The sequence below is a fragment of the Mesocricetus auratus genome, unplaced genomic scaffold, assembly GCF_017639785.1.
Source record: "Mesocricetus auratus isolate SY011 unplaced genomic scaffold, BCM_Maur_2.0 Super-Scaffold_100021, whole genome shotgun sequence".
NCBI classification, from domain to species: Eukaryota; Metazoa; Chordata; class Mammalia; order Rodentia; family Cricetidae; genus Mesocricetus; species Mesocricetus auratus.
In genome coordinates, this window is record NW_024429202.1 from 11090981 (window position 1) to 11104230 (window position 13250).

At 39.0% G+C, this 13250-nt stretch overlaps 1 protein-coding gene across 1 annotated transcript in view; it reads left to right on the plus strand.

Moving 5' to 3' along the window:
- The window catches only part of LOC101832452 (CD2 associated protein), a 76647-nt gene that overhangs the window by 22994 nt on the left and 40403 nt on the right, over window positions 1-13250 (plus strand). Inside the window, exons 3-5 of the mRNA XM_005072297.4 lie at window positions 486-639; window positions 7956-8056; window positions 12690-12810. Of these exons, the coding sequence (XP_005072354.1) occupies window positions 486-639; window positions 7956-8056; window positions 12690-12810 (376 nt within the window). The remainder of the gene's footprint in view (window positions 1-485; window positions 640-7955; window positions 8057-12689; window positions 12811-13250) is intronic.

A 13250-nucleotide genomic window follows, 5' to 3' on the forward strand; every position in this document is an offset into this window, starting at 1 on the left:
ACATTTGAATTACACATAATAAAACTGATATTGGAAAGAGATTGCATGGCCTGGTAGCCAAAAACATTTAGTATATAGTGCTTTATAGAAAAAGTTGTGTACCCTTGACTTAAAAATATGTGTTGTTTGTTTGGTGTTTCAGGCTTTTCTTGTGTATGTTAGTGAGGGGGGTTGCAACTCTTTACCTTTTCTTCAGTTTCATGTAAACTTATACAATGTAATGCTTGGCAAATGATCTGCATTCTTCAGATATATCTGAGTACAAAAAAAGCTTAAAAATAAGTTACGTTATAATTTATTTAGTAATTACTGTAGGTATGTCTTGACATTTTACATTTGAGAAACAGAGTAGGGAGGCTAAGGTTGGAGGGTTACAGTGTGTTCTAGGCTAGCCTAAGTTACATTTAAAAAAAAATAGAAATGTTTAAGAATGTAAATTGAATAAGATACACTAAATTATTTCCTTTTGATTTCCTTTTTTATAGGAAATTAAGCGAGAGACAGAACCCAAGGATGACAATTTGCCCATCAAACGGGAAAGGCATGGAAATGTAGCAAGTCTTGTACAGCGAATCAGCACTTACGGACTTCCAGCTGGAGGAATTCAGCCACACCCACAAACCAAAACTATTAAGAAGAGTATGTGAACAATTTCTTTCCTAGTTAGTTATGTCAAAATAGGATATTTATGACTGCTCATAAATTCAGGAAGATAAGTTCAGTCTTCTACAGCCAACTTCAGTAATTAAGTTAGTATCATGCACTGATGATTGACGTACATAGTTTTTATGCTTGGTCATGTTGAGTCAATAACATTGCTAATCCAGCTTGAGAAGCTGGCAGCCATATACAGGTCTTGCTCAGTAGCTTATATTGGCCTTAGATGAGATTCTCCTGCTCTGGAAAGTTATTTTTCTGTAAATAAGTTAGGGAAAAAATTGACACAGAAAGAATACTATGTTTTATTGAATTTTTTTTTTAATTCATCATGTGCAGAGACCAGAGGACAACGTTATAGAGTTGGTTCTCTCCCAGCTTTGTATGGGCCATAGGGATTGATCCCAGGGTACGAAAGGGAAGCTTCCGTAAAAAGACAAATGTTTATAGGTTGTTTTTAGGGATTATGTTGCTTTAGTAAATTAGGGGTGGTGTTTTCTCTTCCAGTAACCATGATTTCATTTGTACTGAATAGTTAGGTTTTCAGGTATACCTCTTGGTTGCTTGCTTCCAAGGCACACGTGCCACTACTATTCCTTTAGGGTTATTGGCCAACATACTTTAAGTTGTAGAATTTTGATCTCTTTTATGGCGTCAGATCACTTAATTTACTTGAGGTTTTTTTCCCCCTACAATTAAGTAAACTCTGTTAAACAGAGAAACCCTGTCTCAATCTGCCCTCTCCCCCCAAAAAGAAGTATTAAATGTGCAAACAATTACAGTTTTTATGATAATGGATACTAAGTATTATAGTATTCTTTAAAAAGCCTGTTAAATTCCACATGGGATAGTTAAATTTGATTTACTGAGAAGAGTGGGTATTCTTTTTTTTTTTTTTTTTTTTTTTTTGGTTTTAAGAGACAGGGTTTCTCCGTTTCTCCCTATTGTTTTGGAGGTTGTCGGTTCAGCCCGGCCTCGAACTCACAGAGATCCGCCAGCCTCTGCCTCCCGAGTGCTAAGAGTGGGTATTCTTAAAAATGCATATCCTTACATCTCTCTGTCTGTCTAGTGTGTGTCTGTGTGGTAAACCATGGTGTGTATGTAGTCAGAAAACCACCTGGGGTAGTTGGTTTTCTCTTTCTGCTAGATGGCTTCTGGGGATCAAGCTCAGGTTGGAAGGCTTGGTGGGAAGTGTTTTTACCTGCTGAGTCACTTTTGCAAGCCCATAGTTGTTTAACCACACTTACCTTAGTTATTGAGATTATAATATCTTTGAAATTTTGGTCTGGTCTGTAACTCCCTTGTGGGATGAAGTGTTTGGCAATAAAGAAGGTTCTCCCTTGAACTATATAAGGGTGCTAATGATTTGCATACAGGCTTTTTACTGTCACGATGTGTTATTTCCCATGTCATTGCTTATTAACTTTGGGGAAACTGCTACTTCCTAAATTATAGCACTGTGTTGCATCAAATTTTTTTTGTGAAGAACAAAGATTTTTTTTGAGACATGTTTTCTCTGTGTAGCCCTGACTGTCTTGGAACTTGCTTTGTATGTCAGGCTAGTCTCTCCCCAAGTCCTGGGATTAAAAGCGTGCATCACTACTGTTGGCCAAACATACATATCTTGACCCTAAGATCAATTAAAGTTTTTTTTTTTAAATTCTTTGTGTCCCAGAAAAATATGATACTCAGGTAACATTTGTGCATCACCTGCCCTGCAGGTGGACAGTTTTAGCCATTTTAGTGATCCTGGACTGTGAACTTCCTGGAGACTAGTGACAAGTAGTGGAGATGCACAGAGCTGTACCTTGTGTGTAATTTCTGTGCTCTGAGGACTTCCAGACCAATGGAAGAGTTATGTATGATCTCTGCCCATTATAAACACCCTACCTTTTAATTCTGTGTTGTTGTTAAGGAACATATCTTTAGCACAGGCTAGACAGAGTTTCAAGGCTATGAACACTAAAACAGAACACCCCCCTTCTTTGTTTATATGTTTCTGACTGTGGGGTGGGGTGGTTGTAGGGTTTCTTTGTGATTTTTTTCTTTCCAGCTGACTAATGATATGATAGGAGCTAGGCAAAGTTACTACTACTTTTCTGTTGCTGTGATAAAATACCACAATCAAAGGCAATTTAAGAATGAGTTTATTTTGGCTCAGAGTTTGAGAGGGATGAGATGTCATCATAGCTGGGAGGCATAAAAACAGGAGCAGGAAGCTGAGAAACTCACATCTTCAACTGCAGACATGAAGCAGAGACAACTGGAGTTAGGGTGAGCCCCTACCCTCCAACATGCTGCCTGCAGTAAGGCCACATCTCTTACACCAACCCCAACAGTACCAGCTGCTGGAAACCAATTCTTCAAATACTCTGGCCTGTGGGAATTAGGTCTTATTCAAACTACCATGGTTCCTCTCAGTTTTGGTATTTAGTGAGGGCAAGACTACATACAACACAGGTGAAACCTATGGCCAGGAAAATTTTTGGATACATGTGACCTGCCAAAATGCAAGAAAATATAAAAAAGAAATTCAAGATAGACCCCTAGTGAGTAATGATAGTGAATCAGTAATAAAATTTACCAACCACGAAAAAAAGCCTGGTACCAGAAGAGGCTGCACTGTTAAATGTAACCAAACATTTAAAGAAATAACACCAGTGTTTCCCAAGCAATGCTATATAATTGAGAGAGCAAGAACCCTTCCAAATTCATTCTGTGAGGCCATTCTGGTCTCCAAACCCAATGGGAGAAAAACAAAGAGGAAAAGAAAAAAATCCCACAGTGTCTTTGATGGGGGGGGGGAGCAAAATTCTGGCAAATTCAGCTCTACAGGCTTACCACAAAGATCACACACCAAGTTTCCTTCCAGAGACGCAAAGACGTTTAACATATACAAATCAGCAAACATATAATCATCTCAATAGATGGAGAAGAAACATTTGCTAAAACTCAACATCCCTCATGGTGTGGCTGAGGTGGGTACAGAAGATTCATACCACAGTGTGCTGCAGGCTGTATACATAGAGTACTGAGTGTGGAAAATTGAAAGCATTTCTTGTAAGGTCAGGAACGAGACAAGGGTGACAAGATTTGCATGGTCAGGGATGCAGGCACTTTTCATGATATATATATATACACACACACATATATATAGACAGACAGACAGACACCGACCGACCAGGCATATGAGCAGAAAAGGAGAAAGTCAGATTATTCCTGCTTTCAGATTATGATATACAAAAATTTAGAGACCCACCAAGACAACATGCAAAAATTAGTAATCCTGTAATTTTGGTACTTGAGAGTTGGGATCAGAAGCTTAAGGTTGTTCTTGGCCATAGAGCAAGTTTGAGGACATTACAGGACACATGAGACCCTGCCAAGTCTGATAACCTGAGTTTGATATCTGAGACTCACATGTAGAAGAGAAGTGACTTCCACACGTCCTTCAAACTTCACATGCACACTATAGACCCCTTTCACACGTTAAAAAAATAAAGTAGAATTTAAAAAGAAAAATGCTTAGTACTGTCTTCAAAGTAATTCAGAATTATAGCAAGATACCATTTTATTCCATTTATAATGGATGTAATGAAAAAACATAAAAAAGTGGAAAAAAGGAAGATGTGCACACTGTTGGTGTTACATAAATTAATTCAGCCATTTTGAGAAACAGAGATACTCAAATAGTGCTTTGCCAGGCAAGTAAAATGCCTCGATGTGATGTGCAGTGTAGATAGGAGAAAAGAGGCTCTGCTTTACTTCTCCAGCTCTGGTCCCTTTCCTTAGCACATACACTGAGGTCCTGGATTTGTCCAAAATGGGAAATATAAGCATCTACCTGGAACTCTAGCTGGGTGTGAGGTTTTTTTTTTTTAAAAGAAAAAGCTGATTGTTTTTTTTTTTAAAGTTCAGACTGTCTACATCACTTTCGATTTTTTTTTTAACTACATTTGTTTACTTACATGTGTAACATAGCACACATGTAGAGGCCAGAAGACTTAGTCCCTCCCTCCCTCCCTCCCTCCCTCCCTCCCTCCCTCCCTCCCTCCCTCCCTCCCTCCCTCCCTCCCTCCCTCCCTCCCTCCCTCCCTCCCTCCCTCTGTATTGTTTTCCAGGGATCACACTATGGCTGTCAGGCTTGGTGGCAAGTACCTTTACCTGCTGAGCCATCTTGCTGGCCCTCAGCATTATTGATTTTCAAAGAAAAAGGCAAGAGATTCAACCTTATCCATTTATCTTGGTACAGGAGAGAGCAGGGATTTGTATCCACTGTCCAAAGCCATTAATGGCTAACCTGCATTGAAGGAGGGGAGACACTGAGACAAGAGTCTACTTTAGTTTTTTCTAGTTCTGTCTTGAGAACATCAGTATGCTTTTAATTTTTCTTCTGGATTGTGACTGGATGATCTGTGCATTGAAGACTGTGGGGTGCTGATGCCCTCCTGGTACTTACTGTTTATTTAGTTTGAGACAGATCTCAAGTGTTCTTGCGTAACTTTGAACTCTTGATCCTCCCTCTGCTCACCCACCATTCCTACCATAACTGTCTGGCCTTCAGGGTTTATGTTGATAAATCTATCATTAGTCCAATAGAATTATCTTTAAATGTGATCTGGCATTTTCTCTTGTGGGTTTTAAGTCGTTCTTGTGCTGTCCTTTTGACAGCTTTAGTACCATACATTGTAGAGAGGATCTTTTTTGGTTTTTCGGGTTTATATAGCAATCCTGTTCCTGATTGTGCATGCCTTTCCCAAAATTAGGGAAATTTTCTGCTGTTTCATTTGGTTTGCTTTGCCCTTTTTAAAATTTTGAATATGTTGATGATTGATCTTCCCCCAAATCTTTTATTTTCTTTTCATTCTTATTTGCATTTTTATATAAATATGTTACTTCCAAAAAGAGGTTTTCAAGCTGTGATATTTTTTCTTTTTGCTTAACTAACTGCTGTTGAGGTTTTTTTTTTTTTTTGGTTGAATTCTGTTTGATTTACTGAGCACCATTTCCTGGATTTCCTATTAGTGCTTTAAAAAAATATCTCTCTTTAGTGAATTTCTCTTTCATATATTCCCTTGTTTTTCCAGTTTGCTTAATCATTCCATCTATATTTCTTTGGATCTCATTAAACTTTAAAACAACAACAAGAAAACATTATGAAATTCTCTATCTGGAATTTCATCTTGTTCAGTATATTTTGAATCTGTTATTGCAGAGTTTTGCCTTTTTTTAGAATGTGCTGTTTATCTTTTTCATATTTTTATTTATTTCTGTTGAGATTTACATGTCTGGTAAAATGAGTATCTTCCCTTATTTTAGTGAAGGTAAATCTTGGATGTAATAGTTTGTGATGCAGAATTGAGTTTATTTCTAACTGGTTACTATAATATTGTCACTTTATTCCTTAGAGTTTCTTTGGGTTTGATTATTGAGTTTGGGCATAACCCATGCTTAGTATTGGAGTTGGATAGACCCTACTGATGACACAGGGACAGAGAAACTGTAGCAGTCCAGGCCTTATGTGGTAGAGAACATCCTGTGTAGCAGCTCTTACCTACAATTGGAGAGGTAGTCTCTATTGGTGATGGAGGTTTCCTCAGACACTGTTTATATCGACTCTGTTATTTGAATATGCAGCTCTAGTCCTCATATAGGGTCTAAAAGATTTATTCTTTGAGTAGGCATTGGTGCAAGTCCAATGGTTTCCTAGGAAGGTTAGAAGAGAAATCAGCACTCCTTTGTGCCCTTGATAATTAGTCTTAATAGGAGTGTGTGATTGTACAAGATATTGTGAAGACTGAGACTGAGGACACCTGTAGTTGTAATGGAAGCAGGAATGGTATTCCTCTGTTCTGCTGCTGTAATCATGCCCCTCCAAGAGTGGGACCATCTCCCCTGGTGTGCATGCTTGCTTGGGATGGGCTTTTCTTCCTCTGAAAAATCAGTTGTACTATCTATCTACCAGTGTTGCAGGAATGGTTGCAGCTGGAGCTTTGCAGAATTCCTCTCAGTTTTAGGTGCAGACGGAAATGAAGGAGAAAGAACACATCCAGACACAATTTCTCTGCCAACTTTAGCTGTGAACCAGTGGGCAGCACTGTGACTGATGGTGCGATGACATTGCTTGAAACCGCCTGTACACCTGTATGGATTGAGAAAACAGTCTTGGGGCTCTTTTCTTCATCTTGTTAGAGACAGGAACTTGCTGCGTGGAACTGAGAGCTGAGTAGGATCTACACCTTCATCTCAGTTGATGGGCTCTCTAATCAATTTTGTTTTTGTGGCTAACACCATGCATTCACTCTGCATCCCTTACACCGAATTCTCACAGTGTATCTCTGTTGGTGGGTTAGTATCAATCAGTGTCTTTCCGCTGAGTCAGGTCTGACCCTCTGAAACATGGCATTCCAGATTCAGTTGCCTGTTTCCAAGAAGCCTCTGGGTTACTGCATCCTGGGGAATTCCTGGGGAATTCCTGGGGAATTCCTGGGGGATGGAATCCTTTTCCTAACTATTCTGGTGGATAGATTCAGATTCTCTTTAGAAATTAAGCTCCAGGGTTGTGAAACTTCCAAGTAGGTAGGAGTGTCGTGTCTGTCTGTGCTGATAGTTTTCTAATTCTCTTTCACCTTTATCCCAGCAGAAGGGAAAGGGTTTCAAACTGCCGAGCTAGGGACATGGGTGTTGGGACACTTTTCTCTTTGACTGTGCAGCTGTCCCAGGGCTCTTGACTTCACAACACTTTCATTTTTCTGTGGTTGAGTGCCAGTCTGTCGTCTCCACACGCAGCTGTATGTCTGTTACCCGTTGCCAGCCTGCTCCTCCCCATTTCTTTCCCTTCTCCCGCCCCTCCCCTTCTTATGTGGAAGAAGCGTGTGAGTGCAGGCGCTTCTCTTCGGCCCTCTTTCCTTCCCTCCATCAGTCACTCACAAGTAGTGCATTTTAAATACTCCTAGGCTTTGATCAAGAAGTAATCTGAAAATTACCACTGGGAGGAATGTCTCTGTAGTCTTAAAAGTTGGTTGTGGATATTGTGTAATTGAAGGGATCAGGTGTATCCATGTTTTCTGTGACCAGAAACCTTATGCCTTATCTGGGGATGAACATATTATGCTGTGGGAGAAGTGTTTTAAAAAAATCACCCAGTGCTGTTTGTGATTACCTGTTTAAATACTTACATATTCGGGTTTTTTTCCCCCCTTTTACACATCCTGTAACTATAATTGCGGTGTGTGAATAATGGTGCTATTTAGAAAAGTGATCTTTCTTAACGTATTTTTAAAAATGATTTCTTCTAGAGACAAAAAAGCGTCAGTGTAAAGTTCTTTTTGACTACCTTCCACAAAATGAGGACGAACTGGAACTGACAGTTGGGGATATCATTGATATTAACGAAGAGGTAAGGACCTTAAGGACTTTGTGCATTTGCAGTAGTACAGCAGCAGGTGGTATAGCTTCTAGAAGAGGGCTTTGTCAGAATATTAAAATTTATAAAAATTTATGCCAACTTTAAGTAAATTTGAAGACAGTCTTTGTTAGTTGTCCTTGCTATATACTATTTGTGTGTTTTCCTTAAGGAATAAAAACAAACTTTTTTTTTTTTTTTTTTTGGTTTTACGAGACAGGATTTCTCTGTATTGTTTTGAAGGCTGTCGATCCAGCCCGGCCTCGAACTCACAGAGATCCGCCTGCCTCTGCCTCCCGAGTGCTGGGATTAAAGGCGTGCACCACCACCACCCGGCAAAACAAACTGTTTTTAAGCTTAAAATTAATGTTCTGTTGATAGGATAGCTCACCCAAACCTGGCTACCTGATTTCCATTGTAACCCATACACAGGTGGAAAGAGAGAATTGACTCTGCAGTGTTGCCCCCGACCATATGCATGTTGCATGCGCAAACTCATACTCACAACATGCACAGATAGGCTTGTAATAATCCTAAAAACGTAAAATTATTTGTTATTTAAACAGCCCCGAACACTAGAGAATCTTGTCTTAATTCTCTGTTGGCACAAGACAGTAACAGAAAAATTTCCTTTTGCATAATACAGGAATGCAATATAGAATTTGCTTTAAAGTCTGTCATGAATTGTTGTATTTAAATACTAGCCAAGTATGCTTTTTTCACAGTTTAATACTTCAGAATGAAATATGAAAATATTTCTCATTTCTCACATCTGCTTTTCTCATTGAAGGGATATAAGTGTTTTGCTGTGCAGTGAAGACGCTGTTTTCAAAGAGAGCACTTTGATAAAATATATTGTAGCAGGAATTGATTTTGTGTCATAATTTCTTACTTATCACTGCGTCTGTAATAACGCTGAGAATGCTTATACAAAAGGCATTCTGATCTACTCTATCTGATGGCACCATCAGTTAGTGTTTATTTGGAAGTACTGTGCTAAAATAAGTTTCACATTTATTTCCTTTAAACAACAGTCTAACAGAAAGGAATATTTATCTTTATATCTCAGAGGTAGAGATTAAGTCACATTGCTTATTGTTGTTGCTCATGATACATAAGAAGCTACCCCAAAATTAGTGGCAAAAACAACTGCTATGCTTGTGGGTCGTGTGGCTCAAGTATCAGATAGAGCACAAGAGGATTGACTTGTCTGTTCTGTCGGAGCTCAGCTGCAAAGGTTCAGGGTAAGGGGTGGTGAGTGAGGGAGCCTTGTAAGAAAGCCTCTTTAGTCACACCTAATGCCCGATAGCCACTTAGACAGCTATTTAGTGTCCTTTCCACTTGGGTTGGATTTCTTAGAGAATGGAATGCCTGGGCAGTTGATCTTACAATCTTGAAATGGTCAAGATTCTGAAACCTCTTGACTGCTTATCTAATAATCAAAAAGCTTCAGATTTTGGGTAAAGTTAATGTAACTATTCCATAGTTTGAAATCTGAAACACATTTCGAGTACAGGGTGCTTGCTTTGATTTGCAGTTTCACAACTCTTAAGTGCAGCTCTATTAGCAAACAGGGTGAAGTGCCTCTTACAGTCTAGCCTTGGAAATGATAGCTACTTACAAACCATTTAGAAGTCGTCAGGAGTGAAGTGGGAGAGCTCAGAAATTATCGGTTCTTGATGGGAACGGTGTCAAGACCATATTTGTTGTGTGAGATACCTTCACTTTATATCTGCCTGACATGCAGTGGCCTGAATTTGAATGTGTGTAGCTTGTTGTCTTGTTGTACCTGCCTTGAAGGTTCCCCCCAGCCCCCATGGAGGATGTGAACCCAGGGTTCTGTGCATAGTGGGCCCTTGGTTTTTTGAGCCAGAGTCTGGCCTCAAACTTGTCTTCCTTTTCACCTCCTGAGCATTGGAATTGCAGGCATGTATCAGGTTGCTAGACTTTGCAGTCTGTTTTCAAATGATTGCTTGCTTTTTGTTTGTTTGCGTCTTAGAGACTGGTTCTTATAGCCCAGGCTGGCCTTAAACTGGTCCTACTCCCTTAGCCTCCTTAGGGATGGGATTACAGGCATGTTCATCCTTTATCTTAGTTTTTTCTTCCTTCATTCTTGGAGACAGGGTCTCACTCTGTAGTCCACTTCCTGGAGCTCACAATTTAGCTTGGTCTAGCTTTATGTTCAGAGCAGCTCTCCTCCTGCCCTATGTCCTGAGTGCTGTGGTCAGACATGAGTCATCATGCCCAATTTCATACTGCCTTAAGACTGCTAAAACCTCTGAGCTCTTAATGTTTGCTGCTTTACATTGCCATCCCAATGTACCTAGCTATTTGTTATTTCCGACATATTGTCTGTAACCGTCATGTGTTTTGATGTGACTGTTTTTTTTCCCACATGCTTTTAATCTAGAAGATTCTTATTTATGCTTACTGTTGAGCTTTTTGGTCATTTGCTTTTAGGGGAGAAAACTGATATTTTCAAGCTTATGCCCTAATTTCCTATTGTACTTTGTTCCCACTTTGATTGTAGCATTTATTTTTACATTTCATTATTAATAGTTCTTTTTTGTTTGTTTATTTTGTTTTTTTGAGACAGGTACTCACTGTGTAGTTTTTGCTGGCTTGGAACTAAAAAAGATTGGTCTGTCTCTTTCTTTTAAGTGTTGGGCTTAAAGGTGTGTGCTACCATGCCTAGCAGTTACATTCTAACTATGTGTTTACTGCTTTCTTAGATTGTTTTATTCAAGTGCAGGGATGCTATAGTCTAATAGTTTCTCAGTTTAGCTATTTCAGCAAAGGCAAGGAAGGGATTTCTCAGATGCAAGATTTGAATCTTTTCCTAGCAGTAATTCATGGCTTGTACATAAAGAGTGCCTATTACATCAGTTATTTATTAAAAGTTGGTGTCCAGTCTGGGCATAGTAGCACATGCTTTTAATCTGGAGGCTGAGACAAGTGGATCTTTGTGAGTTTGAGACCGGCCTGGTCTGTTAGTGAGTTCCAGGATAGCCAGAAAAATTACGTAGAAACATAGAGTTTGTCTTCAGTTATGAGTTGGATAATATTGAAGATGATTTATGTAAATGAGATAGTTCTAACTGTGATGTAATGCTGATATGTAAATGGCGACAGCAGTATACTCTACAGAATTTGCTGATACTAAAATCCTTCAGCATCCACAGCAGAAACTGCACATCTGAACAGTTACTGAATTCTTTTTAATAAATTGAGCAGTCTTATTGTTAGTGAGTATAACTGCTTTGCTAACTTTTTTGTGTGTGTGCCTTTTGCTGTTTTGCTGGCATGTGTGTCTGTCTGAGAGTGTCGGGTCACTTAGAGCTGGAGTTAAAGATAGTTGTGAGCTGCCATGTAGGTGCTGGGAATTGAACCCAGGTCCCTTGGAAGAGCACCAGTGTTCTTAACCACTAAGCCATCTCTCCAGCCCCTGCTAAAGCATTTGATTCATGGGGGATATTTCTGTTTGAGTAAGGTGTTTATTAGATGAATTTTGAAAGTGATTTTTTTTCAGGGTTGGAGAGACAGCTCAGCATTTTAGAGCACTGGCTGCTTTTCTTGGAGGACCCCAGTTCATTGTCCAGCATTCACATGGCAGCTCACATAGTGACTCTAGTTCCAGGGCCTCTGATGCCTTCTTATGGCCGCTGGGGCCACTACATGCATGTGGTGCACACACATTCAGGCAAATGTCCATGCACATAAAATGAACAAAGTAATAAAACAAACAAAACCAAAATCAGTTTTTTTCATACTTTGGTTAAGAATCACTTTAACTACAAGGGGGGGGAATAAGATTTTTTTATCACTTTGGAAATGACATCCTTAGAAATGTTTTTACATTTATCATTAAATTTATCTTTAATTATGTACATGTGTATGGGTCTGTGTGTAGGTATGTGCAGGTGCCTGAGGTGGCTAGAGGTTTGTGATCCCCAAGAGATGGGATGCTGTGAGCTGTCTGACATGGTGCTGGGAATTGAACTCTGGTCCTCTACATTCTTAACCCCTGAGCATATTTGCGTGATGTGCTCATGCCATGGCACATGTATAGAGGTCAGAGAACAACTTTTGGAAGTCAGGCCTCAGGGATCAACTTCAGGTTGGCAAGTACTCTAATCTACTGAGTCATTTCACCTGTCTCTTAGAGTTACTGAGCTTTGCCCAAACTTTTTTTTAAAGTAAATAACATACCTTATATTTATAAACAAGGCTCAGTAATGTGTGGGTACCTTTCCAGTCAGGGGCTATATGCCTTTTCAGTTATACATTATACTCTATTCCAGGCAGGAGCTATATGCTTTCTCAGTTGTACATTATACTCTCTCACGTTAATAAAACATTTGCTTCATAGGTTGTAATTGATTGTAAGTTCTCATTGTAAACATTGCAAGTAATATGATTAATTCCATGCACAATTAATGTAGTATTCATTTAAAAATATTAATAAGATTTTATCAACTTAAATACACTTCCCTGTTGTGATTTCTTTCTTTTAAAGTACTTGTTTTGCATCATTATTTGCTCATTTATTTTACAGTTCAGTTTTTCCATAGAGTGAAGGTTTTCATTGACAAGGATTTTATTACATATGAGCTGTGAACTTTTTCAGGTAGAGGAAGGCTGGTGGAGTGGAACCTTGAACAACAAGCTGGGCCTTTTCCCCTCAAACTTTGTGAAAGAACTAGAGCTCCCAGATGATGGTGAGACTCATGAAGGACAGGACGAATCAGGTAGGTGAAAGACTTTACTGTGACTTCATCTTTTGGAATTCTTTTGGGTGCTTAATCAGTTTCAGCTAATCTAGTTTTAAAAAGCAAATTATAATGGGAATAAAAGGGAAAAAATACCTGGTCAATAATTTTTCTTTCTCTGAGTTCTGTTTTATCTGTACTTTTTCAATTGCTGAGGTTGCAAATGGCCTAGCTTAATAAATAGTTGAGAAAATTTATCATAGCAATCTTAACTTTTATTTTCTATATTCATATACCAGATTCTGTTTTTTCTGTAGCCAAATGCCATTTAATTGTTGTTGCTATTATCGTTATTGGTCTTTTGAGATAAGTTCTCTGTCTGTAGTTTTGACTGACATGGAACTCACTGTGTAGGCAAGGCTGGCTTCGAACAGCTTCCCAAATGCTAGGATTCCAAGTGTGTGTCCTACCGTGTGTAA